Source organism: Plecotus auritus (assembly GCF_963455305.1).
Source record: "Plecotus auritus genome assembly, chromosome: 4".
NCBI classification, from domain to species: Eukaryota; Metazoa; Chordata; class Mammalia; order Chiroptera; family Vespertilionidae; genus Plecotus; species Plecotus auritus.
This window is the reverse complement of record NC_137775.1, coordinates 116,776,718-116,789,170: the sequence shown is the minus strand read 5'-3', so window position 1 is coordinate 116,789,170 and position 12,453 is coordinate 116,776,718. Positions and strand designations below refer to the sequence as shown.

At 37.1% G+C, this 12,453-nt stretch overlaps 1 protein-coding gene across 1 annotated transcript in view; it reads right to left on the bottom strand.

Annotated features, from left to right (window-relative positions):
* CFTR (CF transmembrane conductance regulator) overlaps positions 1 to 12,453 on the bottom strand; it is a gene marked incomplete at both ends in the record, with an annotated part of 212,507 nt that overhangs the window by 153,787 nt on the left and 46,267 nt on the right. The window contains 2 exons of the mRNA XM_080664132.1: positions 6,236 to 6,344; positions 9,336 to 9,446. Of these exons, the coding sequence (XP_080520258.1) occupies positions 6,236 to 6,344; positions 9,336 to 9,446 (220 nt within the window). The remainder of the gene's footprint in view (positions 1 to 6,235; positions 6,345 to 9,335; positions 9,447 to 12,453) is intronic.

The following is a 12,453-nucleotide window of genomic DNA, read 5'->3' as shown; positions in this document are numbered from 1 at the left end:
AAATATCTTTTCCCATCTATTTACCTTCAGTCTCTGTGTATCTTTTAATCTAAAGGAAGTCTTGTAGCGAGCATAAGGTTCTTGTTTTGTTAACCCTTTAGGCACCGTATGTCTTTTGGTTGGAGCATTTAATGCACTTTAATTTAATGCATTTGTTTAATAAATATGCATTTATTGTCATATCATTATTCATATGTTTTAACTTCTTTTCTTCTTTCACATTTCTTGTACAACTGGTTTGGTGGTAATAAACTACTTTAGCATTTTCTTGTCTGGGAAATTCTTTATGTCTCCTTGGATTCTAAATAATAGTGCTGCTGGGTAACCTTGGTGGTAGGTACTTGGTTTTCATCATTTTTAATATGGCCTGAAAAGTTTCTCTTGAGAAATCAGCTGACAGTCTTATGTGATCACCTCGCAGGTAATTGCTTTTTTTCTTACTACTTTTAAGATTCTCTCTTTGTCGTTAATCTTTGGCATTTTAATTATGATGTGTGTTGGTGTGGGCCTTTTTGGTTTCATCTTGTTTAAGATTCTCTGTGCTTCCTAGACTTGTATGTCTATTTCCTTCACTAGGTTAGGGAAGTTTTCCATCATAACTTTCTAAAATAAGTTGTTTTTTTTTTTGTTTTGTTTTGTTTTTAATATATTCGTATTGATTTCAGAGAGGAAGGGAGAGATAGACAGAAACATAAATGATGAAAAAGAATAATTGATCAACCACTGCCTGCACGCCCCCCTACTGGGGACCAAGCCCGCAACCCAGGCATATGCCCTTGATAGGAATCAAACCTCAGACCTTTCAGTCTGCAGGCCGACGCTCTATCTACTGAGCCAAACCAGCCAGGGCTCTAAAATAAGTGTTTAATTCCTTGTTCTTTCTCTTCTCCTTCCAGCACCCCCATGGTGTAAATGTTGATATGACTGAAATTTTCCCAGAGACTCCTTAAACTATCCTCATTTTTAATATTTATTTATTTATTTATTTATTTATTTTTGCTGTTCTGATTGGGTGTTATTCCCTTCCTTATCTTACAAATCAATGATTTGGTCCTCTGCTTCATTTACTCTACTGTTGACTTCTTATAATGTATTCTTAATTTCTGTTAATGTATTCTGAATTTCTGACTGGGTCATTTTTATATTTTCTACTTCTATTTTTATGTTTCCTATCTCTTTGTCAATGTTCTCAGAAAGTTCATAGAGTATCTTTATAACCAATGTTTTCAACTCTGCATCTAGTAGATTGCTTGTCTCTATTTTATTTAGGTGTTGCTGTGCTGTTTTTTTCTGGAATTTTGTTCTGTTTTCATTTGGGACATGTATCTGTCTCCTCATTTTTGGCTACCTTGCTGTATATGTTTCTATGTATTAGGTAGAGCTGCTATGTTTTCCAATCTTAGTAGAGTGACCTCATACGGTAGGTGTCCTACAGGGCCCAGTGGCACAGCCTCCTCAGTCACCTGAGTTGGGTGCTTCTAGTACGAATCCTGTGCAAGCTGTGTGCACACTCCTGTTGTAGTTGACCTTGACTGCTGTTGGCACCTCAATGAGAGGGATATACCCCCAGGCTGATCAGCTGCAAGAACTTGCTGAGACTGCAAGAGACGAGCTGCTGTGCAGAGACCGATTCAATGGAGCAGAACTTGCTTTTTAGCAGGGATCAGGTGCCAAGTGAGTCTCTCTTGAGTGTGTCATTCATGAAGGGGCTTGGGTGGTGCACTTCAGCCTGAAGTTGTCCACCAGGTGTGCTAGTTCTAGGGCTATCCAGACATTGCAGGCCAAAGTCAGCTGCTACCTGTGTCCTGCCCAGGGCAACCCAGCTTAGCTATAGAGCAATCTGCAGATGACTCCTACTTTTGCTGTGTTTGGAGGTGGCCAGGAGAGGCCACGCTGTGAATTAAGGCTGGCTGTCACTAGTGTCGGGCTTGGAGTTACTTAGCAAGAGGCACAGGGCACCTGGAGGCCAAATGCTGCTTGTTTGGGGTTCATGAACCTTTGAGAGATTTCAGGAAAGTCTACAGTATGAGCCAAGATAGGCTATTTGTATGGAAAAGCCACTGGAAATAGCTTGAGTGAGCCCTAAAGTTGGGTGGGGCCAGATATCAGGGAACCACCTGTGCAGGGAAAAGGGTGTTAGCTAATGGAGACTCAGATATGGTGCCAGCCTGCAGGCTCTGTGGGAGGAATACTCCCCTAAGAAACAATGGCCTCTGACAGTACTTCTGTAGGAGAAAGCTGCCCTTCCAGCCTTCAACCTGAAGCCAGACAATTCAGTTCCTCCTCCTACATCCCTGCTGCTTTTTGGGCTGCTGCCCAACGGCTGAAGCTCAGAGTGAGCCCGAGTACATCAGTGCATGGATCATTTAAGAGGCATGCCTGAGACTACAGAAGTGCTCCAGCTCACTTAGCCACAATTCCTGCTCGTTTATGCAATCAGAAGTTATGGGGACTTCTCTTCCTGGCACTGAAACCCTGGGGCTGGGACCAGCAGCCAAGATATCCCTCCTCGTTTTTAATCACCAACTGTGAATGTGGGGCCAGCCCATTTTGCTTCTCTGCCACTCCTATCAGTCTCAACATGGCTTCTGTGTATTCTTAGTTATAGGACTTCTGTTCAGCTAGATTTCAGGTGGTCATGAATGATGGTTGTTCTGTAGTTTAGTTGCAATTTTGATGTGGTTGTCAGAGGATGCAAATACCATATTTATCATCTTGACCAAATTAAATTAGATTTAATGCATAAAAGTAATTTCACCCAAGTTGCACTGACATGTATCACAATTTGATGATGGAAATATGCCCAGAGCTGCCTAGGAATCGAGTATATTTTTGAATGAATGCCTATGAATTTCTTATCATAATAAATATGTTGTGATAACCATATTCTCTCAGTAACCTGCTTACACAATTCTGTCACGTTACCCTTAACTGAGTCTCACAGGGCCAGTTTCAACAGCCAGTTTGTCTTCTATGCTGGGAGCCTTAGATGTTAAAGACAATGTTGAATCTGGCTGCTGAGCCAAATGGAGAAAAACAAGTACGTAGTTAATGATGAGAGGCCGTAGCTAATATGATTTAAAATTACATCAACATTGCAGAGAGACTAGCTCTTCATGATGACATTTCCTTTTTTCTTAAGCTTTCATGGTCAACAGCAAATGGTATAGTACTGTTTCAATCAGTACTGAAACCAATCAAACATTATACCACAGTTATCCTGATTTAGAGGGACTCAGAATATACAGGCCATTTTGAAAGAATGTCTACCTTTTACCAAGAATAATGTTATAGCAATTTCAAGAATCCCTGCTCATTTCATAAAACTTAAAAATTACGAAGATGTCACACACAAAGAAAATAAGGAATTGCCCAGGAAAGAAAATACTGTATATAGTGAGGCATTGGGATAATTTGTTTAAAAGAATAGAGGTCTTATTATAATGTCTACATTTTCTCCCCCTTTTTCTCCCTGTAAGCAACAACAACAAAATAGAGTTCCGCGATCAGATGCCCTGAAAAGCTACACTCATTTTAACCACCTCAGTAGTTACGTAAATTCTCTAAGACTTACAGTTTTCAACACTTTACTTAAAACTGCATGGCTTCAGCGAGGCGGCGTTTTCTCTGTGACAAGGGTGAGCCACTGCCAACATTAATTTTCCTCTCCACGCCTTTTCACCGTATACATTTCAGCTGCTTGCTATTGATTCTTTTCCTCGCCAATACTCTGTTCCTTTTGCAAATAAACTTGGCCCTTCAAATGTGCTGCTGGTGGCAGACTTCTAGCCCAGGGCTCAGGCTGGCTTGGGAGCACCTCTCCCCTCACTCTCACCCAGGAAAGCGAAAGGATTTATGATTCCTTTTGCTGAGATATTTTTAAACTTGAGAAGTTTAAGAATAAGTTAGTCCTCCACACCCACTCCATTCTACTACTCCTTAATTTTGTTTGTAAGTTTGATCCTCAGTACTGCTGGGTCTTCGGTGGATTCCATACAGGGCTTTCCCTAAGTATAAGTGAGAAGATTCTAGTTGGTTCTCCTGCTTTCTGCTGTGAACTTCTTCAGATTTGCCCCTGAGGTGGCCCAGGAAGAATCCTCAACCTTAAAGCTTCTGATAACCTGTGTCTTCTGAGAAGGTGCAAAGAAACTCAGCAGACTCAAGACGGTTACTAGAGTCATCGTTCTGTTGGGAACCTAAATACAACCATTACAGATATAGTTATGCAGCAAGTGTAATCTGAGGTAGCAGAAGGATCATACTCTTTGGGGCTATCATTCAAATGTACCATATGCATGACTTTGGGAAAGTTATATAATTTCCCTGATTCTCAATTTCCTTTTCTGTATATTAGGAGATTTATTAAGAGAATCAAGTGAAATAATCTGCATAAAGGGCTTAATGCTGAACCTGGAACAGATTAGGTGCAATAAATATTAAACCATAGCATGTTTATTTTGGGGTCTGTGTACACAAGGCCAAAAAATAATGTCAATAAAGATGTTTGTGTATCATCTAATCTTTCATACTTAGGTAAGTGCTTTTGTTCACAAGAAACTTTAGGCTGGTGGATAAATTATTTCACAAACCAGAGAATAAAAGGAACTTGATAAATAGGCCTCTCTCCCAGCTTCTATTCATATATGCTTATGTTAATTACTAGGAGTAGCATGTGATGGAGAACATGACTAGGAAAAATGATTAATTTCACCACAATCTTAGTTATAATGTAACCCTTGTTTGAAGTATCATTTTATTTCAATCCAATAATGATTTATTGAGAAACTTACATTCTTATATGATACGACCAGAGTGAATTATACTTTTATACACTAACATAAATATATAGAATATAGTCATTGAAGCAATCAAATTCTCCATTTTCTAGTAGGAATATAAATTAAATAGTCTAAAAATTATCGATACATAAATGTTTTAACAAAATATATTTTAAAAAATTAAGTCAATAGAACCAAGCACTATGTATAAAATTGTTTCCCAAAGCTATGAGTACTCTTATTGAGAAAAATTACCTCAAAGATATCTTAAAAGATAATTAATTGTTCAATTATCTTATTCACATTTCTGAAAAAATTATTTTCATCTCCAAACTGTTGACAGTTTGTATAGGAATACATAAATCGGTAGGTACGTAGATAGATAGGTATGTGGGTAGGTAGGTAGAGATGTACATGGATAAATTTCAAAAGCCAGAAAAACTTTTCCAGCAGATTATTTAGAGTAGCACAAAACATTCTCAACATAAATGTGGTAAGTTTTTAAATGTATTTTTCTTGGTGTGATGGAACTACAGATTCTTAAAACAATGCAATTTGTATGGCATCTCTTTGGGAGACACTAGGGCACTGCTAACTCTGCAAAGTGTAACATCAATATGAACACAAGTGCACCCAGATGGTACTTCACAGCCCAAAGCAAATTTGTGCACAACTTTCCCTTGAAGACTAAATAAGTTTTCAATTTGCCATTGCCTGGTATGGGTATAACTGAGGATTCAAAATGAGGCTCCGGTGCCCTGGCAGGGCAGCTCATTGGTTGGAGCATCATCCCATACACACACACACACACACACACACACACACACACACACACACAAAAGGTTCCCACATACCCAGGTTGCATGTTTGATCCCCAGTCAGGGCACCCACAGGAGGCAACTAATAGATATCTCTCTTTCTCTCTCTCTCTCTGTCTCTCTCTCTCTGTCTCTGTCTCTCTCTCTCTCTCTCTCTCTCTCTCTCTCTCTCTCTCTCTCTTTCTCTCTCTCTCTGTCTCTACCCCCTCAGTCAGGGCACCTACAGGAGGCAACTAATAGATCTCTCTCTCTCTCTCTCTCTCTCTCTCTCTCTCTCTCTCTCTCTTTCTCACTCTCTCTCCCCCTTCCTCTCTCTCTAAAAAGCCAATGAATATATCCTTGGATGAGGATAAAAAAAATGAGGCTCTAGTGATCAAAGTCACATTTGACAGCAGCTCAGGAAAGTCCCAGATGGCACAAAGCCTGGCACTTTTAGGCACGGTGCTCTCTTCACACTGATACGGTGTAGGAGACTAAGAAAACAATGCTTCACTGCCAAATTTTTACATTTTGTTATTTTTCGTTGAAACAATTCAGCATGAAGATATGATGTCAAAACATTACAGTCATATATATCACTAGCTGAATTAGACCTAATAGTTATTTTATCCATAATAAACGTAGAAATGACATCCTTACCCCTAAATATAATAAGATTCCATAGAATGTAAATCTCCAGAAAAAGCATCGCCGGAGGGCATTAATGAGTTTGGGGTTTTTCTTTGATGCCAGTTCTCTGTCCCATTCTCTGCAAAGGAATAAAATTGGGACCAATAAGGTGATTGTACAAATATTTGAATTGTTTTATTTTCCTTAACATAGTTTTACTCACAAGTACATCCAAGAAGATTAACCAAGTGATTAAAGAGATGAAAATTTTGGAGACCTTCGAACACCAACGCTCAGTCAGATATTTGGCAGAATTCAATGCTCTACCATATATCAATTTTCAGAGAGTTGATCTCATAAAAAGGCAACATTATATTTGTTAAAGAAAGGTTCTGGGCTTCTTAAAAGCAACACAAAATGTAGACAGTAAAATATGACTTGTGAATAGACATTGCTATGCTTGGAACAAGGAAAAAGATAAACAAGTATTTGGGTTTTTTCTCCTTCACCTCTTGATTTTTACCTGTTTAGAATTGTAGTAGATTTTATATAATTTAACCATCAAATAAAAAACAAGATAAAAAAGTCAAAAGTATTTTTCTGTAGTTTAACATTAGAAAAACTTGTTAGACTCTGTTTTTAAATGTAGGGATATGACACAAGTATCATCAAACTTAATTTTCAACTACCTAAAGTCATTCTAAAGTAAGACTTTGAAGATCAGAATAGAATCAAATTCTGTATTTTCTAGTAGAAATATAAATTAAATAGTCTGAAAATTATTGATACATAAATGTTTTTGTTTTTAGTGCTATAGGTTCATCAACTGACTATATTTATTTTAAGTTATGCCACTACTTTCTATTAGTAAAAGCCCCTCTTTCTCTTCCCAAGAGGATAAAATATGGTATCTCTAAATATTACATTCATCTTCATTTTTAAACTGTAGAGATGAAAAGTTTCATGAACAACAGGTACGAACTAGATAAAAGCTTTGCATTTGATCAACAGCTATTCTTGTAACTATCTATCTACTACTATTACAGGTGGTTCTAAGTTACAAGAACACACGACAGATTTGTAGGCAAGCTTGGTAGTCTCTGTACATGAACAATGGCTTTCCCCAGAAGCTTACTATCTATATGGCCTAATTACCTTATTTTATCTCTCTATTTCTCTACCCTCTTCCCCACACACATGGAGCTTGCCTCCTATCCATATCATTCAGTGACTCACAACAAGGTAAATAAGGAGGCAGACACAGCTTTCCTCCAAAGGAAGAGTCAGATGGAAAAGCCAAAGAAATGGTTTCAAGGTGGGAAGAAATATTAACACTAAAGTCATGTAGAAAAATGTCATTATATTTGACAATTAAGAGGCCTCTGGTAACCCTGATCAGTGTGATTTTAGGAACATGGTAGACATGGAAATCATATTTTAGGGAGCTGAGTTGTAAATAAAAGGTGAAGAAGTGAAAATACCAGGAGAGCAGAGAAATATTCGCTATGAAAGAAAAAAAAAGAATGGGGGCAGTGACCTGAAGGAAAGGCAAGGTTGGGAACGTTTTTTTAATGAGCAGGACTTGAACAATTTGTAACCCAAGAGAAGTTAGCATATATAGGAATTGGTCCTTTATCTTGAAAATGTGAATTTTCTACTCCTACTAGCCTAATTCTTTGATTAAAATAAAGAAAAGTAAGGCTGGCCCTAACTGGTTTGGCTCAGTGGCTAGAGTGTCGGCCTGTGGACTGAGGGTCCCAGGTTCGATTCCGGTCAAAGGCATGTACCTTGGTTGCGGGCACATCCCCAGTGGGGAGTGTGCAGGAGGCAGCTATTCGATGTTTCTTTCTCATGGATGTTTCTAACTCTCTATCCCTCTCCCTTCCTCTCTGTAAAAAATCAATAAAATATATTTTTAAATAAAAAGAAAAGAAAAATAAGGTTGAATATCTTACCTTGCCTTAAAAATGTAAAAAAAATAAAATGACTTTAATGAAAATAATCAAATTGCAAGTCTACTCAACTTTATTTTGGTACAATAAGTTAGTAGCAAATTTTCATTTTTATGATTTTTATTTTACTATATTGTCAACTCCCTCTCCCTTTCATTTGGTATCAGACCCTCTGCTGCTGGCACAAGACCCCATCTAGCTCATTCATAGACTGTGGTTGGTCCAAGGAGTGAGCATGTGACTCAAGAGTCTCTTGAATTTTTCACATTTGGCCAAGGAGAAAGGGCTCTGTTCTCTGTGGTTTATAAAGATATTAGCTAAGAGTTATGAGGACCCACTGCATGGAAGAAGCTTCTCTGAGAACAAAAAACCAACACAAGGCATATACCATCAGTTGGTATTTAAGTCCCTGTTTCACTCAGTACCTAAGGTCAGTTCTCCACCTGGGCCTTCAGACAGTTAGACTACAGGAGCCAATAAAGTCCTTCTTTGTATTTACTTATGCTACTTAGTTGGGTTTCTTTCACTGGCAATCAAAGGGTTCTAACCAGTACTCTTAGGAAAAGGGACTTCTTGCAATGGGAGACACTGTTCCTAGGGAGGCTGGGAGTGCACACATTGGTTTTACACTCCTGGCTCCGTCAATCATTAACTGGCAAATTACATCAACTCTCTGAGCCTCAGTTTGCTCTTCTGTAAGATGGAGATAATAATGCTTTCCTCCCACAGTGGCTGAGAAGAGACACTACGGCTGACGGCCAGTATGTACTCAAAATCACGAAATTTTTATGTTTCTTTGCTATCCAATAACCATTACCTTAAGATTTCAATTATACTCAAAATTTAAGATTTTGGAGGCAAATATATATACTTTCCTTCATATAGATGTTATTTCAGTCTTTAAAAATATCCATCTAATGTTCTTTAAAGACAGATAACTTCTCATATTTCTAATATGTGGAAGATATATTTTTCAGAAAAGAATTAATTTCTCAGGAAAATGTTTTCTTCCATCCTTTCACTGTTTAATTCCTGATTGACCCAAACTTCAGAAAGAAAAGAAGATGCTCCTATTTTAAATATGCTATTTTACAAATTTAGCCCTCTAATATGTCAGTTCTCTAAGTAATTAATATTAATTACTCTCTCCAACTAATAAGCAATGTACATGAACATACCTTTCTAATTTTTCAGAAAGATTGTCAGCAGAATCAGCTGAAGGGATTTGATATATGTCTGACAACTCCAGGCGCTGTCTGTACCCTTTCCACAAAATTGGTCCAGTCCAACTAAAATAAAGAGAAAGCAGATAGAAATATTTACTTGATTTGGTCTCTAATATAGACTTGGAATCTGATATCAGTTCAAATCTTCTGGCATGTGGAGAAGGGTGGACACAACCTGTAAATATGAATAACATAAGTCAATGTACACATAAATACCAGGGCTTCATATCTTATAGGACACATCTGTATACAACACCCAATAACTATGAAAGAATGTGACTGTTGCTATGTCAGAAAGGATCAAGAATGATGGTAGAATCCTTCCTAAAGGGAAAAGAAAACCTGCTAAACATTTTGTATTAGAAGTATTCTTAAAACACACACACACACACACACACACACACACACACACACACACACGCACACAGCCCCCAAATAACCAGATATTTGGAGTTTATAGCTTGCTATAATTGCTAAAGTCCAGTCTCTACCACTTCAAATATTAAATTATCTGTGAATGATAAAAAAGTAAATTCTCAATCAACACCTTTTATTTTATTTTTTTTAATATATTTTATTGATATTTTACAGAGAGGAAGGGAGAGGGATAGAGAGCTAGAAACATCGATGAGAGAGAAACATCGATCAGCTGCCTCCTGCACACCTCCCACTGGGGATGTGCCCACAACTCAGGTACATGCCCTTGACCAGAATCGAACCCAGGACCCTTCAGTCCGCAGGCCGACGCTCTATCCACTGAGCCAAACCGGTTTCGGCTCAATCAACACCTTTTAAACCTTACACATGTGTTACCATAGCACACGAAACTCAGCAATGAGCTATTTGTTTAATGAATTGTCTATATATAGCTGGAAGGTTAATGAGTAGTCTATATCAAGTTGTTTAATTATCATGTCTGAATTATTACTTGAGGGTGGGGATCATAACTTTCTTATATTTTGTCTCCTTACCCTGCATCATAAATAACAATTTATGACAGAAACTAGTGAAGCTGGTATGGTAAATAATTAGGCAGGATACCTCAGTTATTTTCAAGTACATTGTCTCTAACTATTATGGATAAGGCAGAATAATCTTCACAGAGACAAGAAAATATAAAAAGAAGGAGGAAAAGGAGGGAGAGGGAGGAAGAAAATTATAAAATGAAGAAATCATGTACAAAGAGAAATTCCTAAATGAAATTTGAGCATTGAGACTTTTCTTGAATGAAATTTCATTTACTGAAGAAAGGAAATGAACTTCCAAGTGGTGATCCCCAAACATGCTCTTTCCCTTAGAATCTTTTTTTCCCCTCAGAGATGTCTAAAATTGTGTGTCATTGAGACTTTGGTAATGTATCAAAATGCATATTTGCCCCCAAAATCAAACAGGTCCAGTTTTTTGCTTACAATTCCTTGGTCTCCAGCTTCTTTAGTTGGCCCCTGCCTAAGTTCCTGATGTCTCTACAACTTATTCTTCCTTTAAAGGTAACTGAATTAGGGCCCAGTGTGAAGGCTAAGTAATTTAATTGTTATCTCTGTGATATTTCTTGCTAAAATATCAATGAGTGACAATGGTTTATTATGTTACTTTTTTCCACTAACTGCAATATTTGCATTCTTAACAAGAGCCTTAGCAAAAAGGATGATAATTAGTTTTTTGTCTTTATTGCCCAGTCTGATAATTGCTAATTATTCCTGGAGAACAACAATAAAAATAACTGGGAACCGTTTGAATATTGCAATTAAAGTAATCCTGAGTAGGTTACACATACTTGGATAGAATTTAGGAATGTCCATTCAGGATTTCTACCTCAGTATTTCTTCCATTAGAAATGAATGAATGCCTTGATTGGGTAGCTCAGTTGGTTAGAGTGTCATCCTGATATTCCAAGGTTGTGGGTTCGATCCCCACCACGACACATACATGAAACAACCAATAAATGCATAAATAAATGGAACAGCAAATTGATGTTTCTCTCTCTCTCTCTCTCTCTCTCTCTCTCTCTCTCTCTCTCTCTCTCTCTCCTCTTTCCCCTCTCTAAAAGTCAATTCAAAAATAAATTTAAAAAAATTTAGAAGTCCAAGTAGTCAGAGATCCATAAGATATACAGTGTTTTATAATTTATCAGTTTCAAACTAACTTTTTAAAAAAGTCTAGTGCCCCAGGTACACTATTCTGTTCACTTAATTGAGAGGCTTCAGGTTTTGTTGAGGAAAAATGTTATCACTTCATTTTTAAAACACACACACACACACACACACACACACACACACAGATGCATCTATATTTAATTAGTTTCATTTCTTAGGACAAAACTTGCAATTTTTGTATAGAGTGATTTGTAATTCCTTATAATAAAAAGAAATTTCCACTTATAGCCATTATTAAAGCCTTCATTTTCACAGAATCTATCACCTTAAAACTACATAAGTGAAGCTTATAATCATTTTTCCATTTGACATTTAGTTTTCATTAATCCAACAGAGGCATCTGACATTTTCATCTGTAGAATTTAAGATGAAGGTCAGGTATCAGATATGTTTAGTTCAAAATAATTTTGTTTGTATAAAACAATCAGGTTTCTACAGTATTTAACATTCCTTGTTACTTAACTAGCCAAAAAATAAACTAGCAAATTCAAACCACTGATTGCATGAGACTTACAAATACTAACAAATTCATACACTCAAAGATAACAGTCTTTTTCCTTTTTGCATGAAATAATAAATAGTTGAGGAACTAAGAAGAAATTACCCTAAACTAATTTGTGTAGACAAATTTAAAACACCAGAGGTTTTCTCATCACCCAAGATATTTACCATGAGATTTAAGTAGCCCAAAAAATGTGAATAATCTTAACAAAAGCAACTGTTGAAGTTGAGGCAGAGGAAAGAAGGAGAAGCATTAGAACAAAATCTGGTAATAAATCTAACCCCTGCAGCATAGCTCCCCCATTTTGCTTTAGTTATTTAGATAAGTGGTATGGTGGGGAAAATTAACTTGACCAGAAGTCACCTCATTTCTATAAAGATTTTTAAAAACCTCACAAATAACACTTCAAATGTCA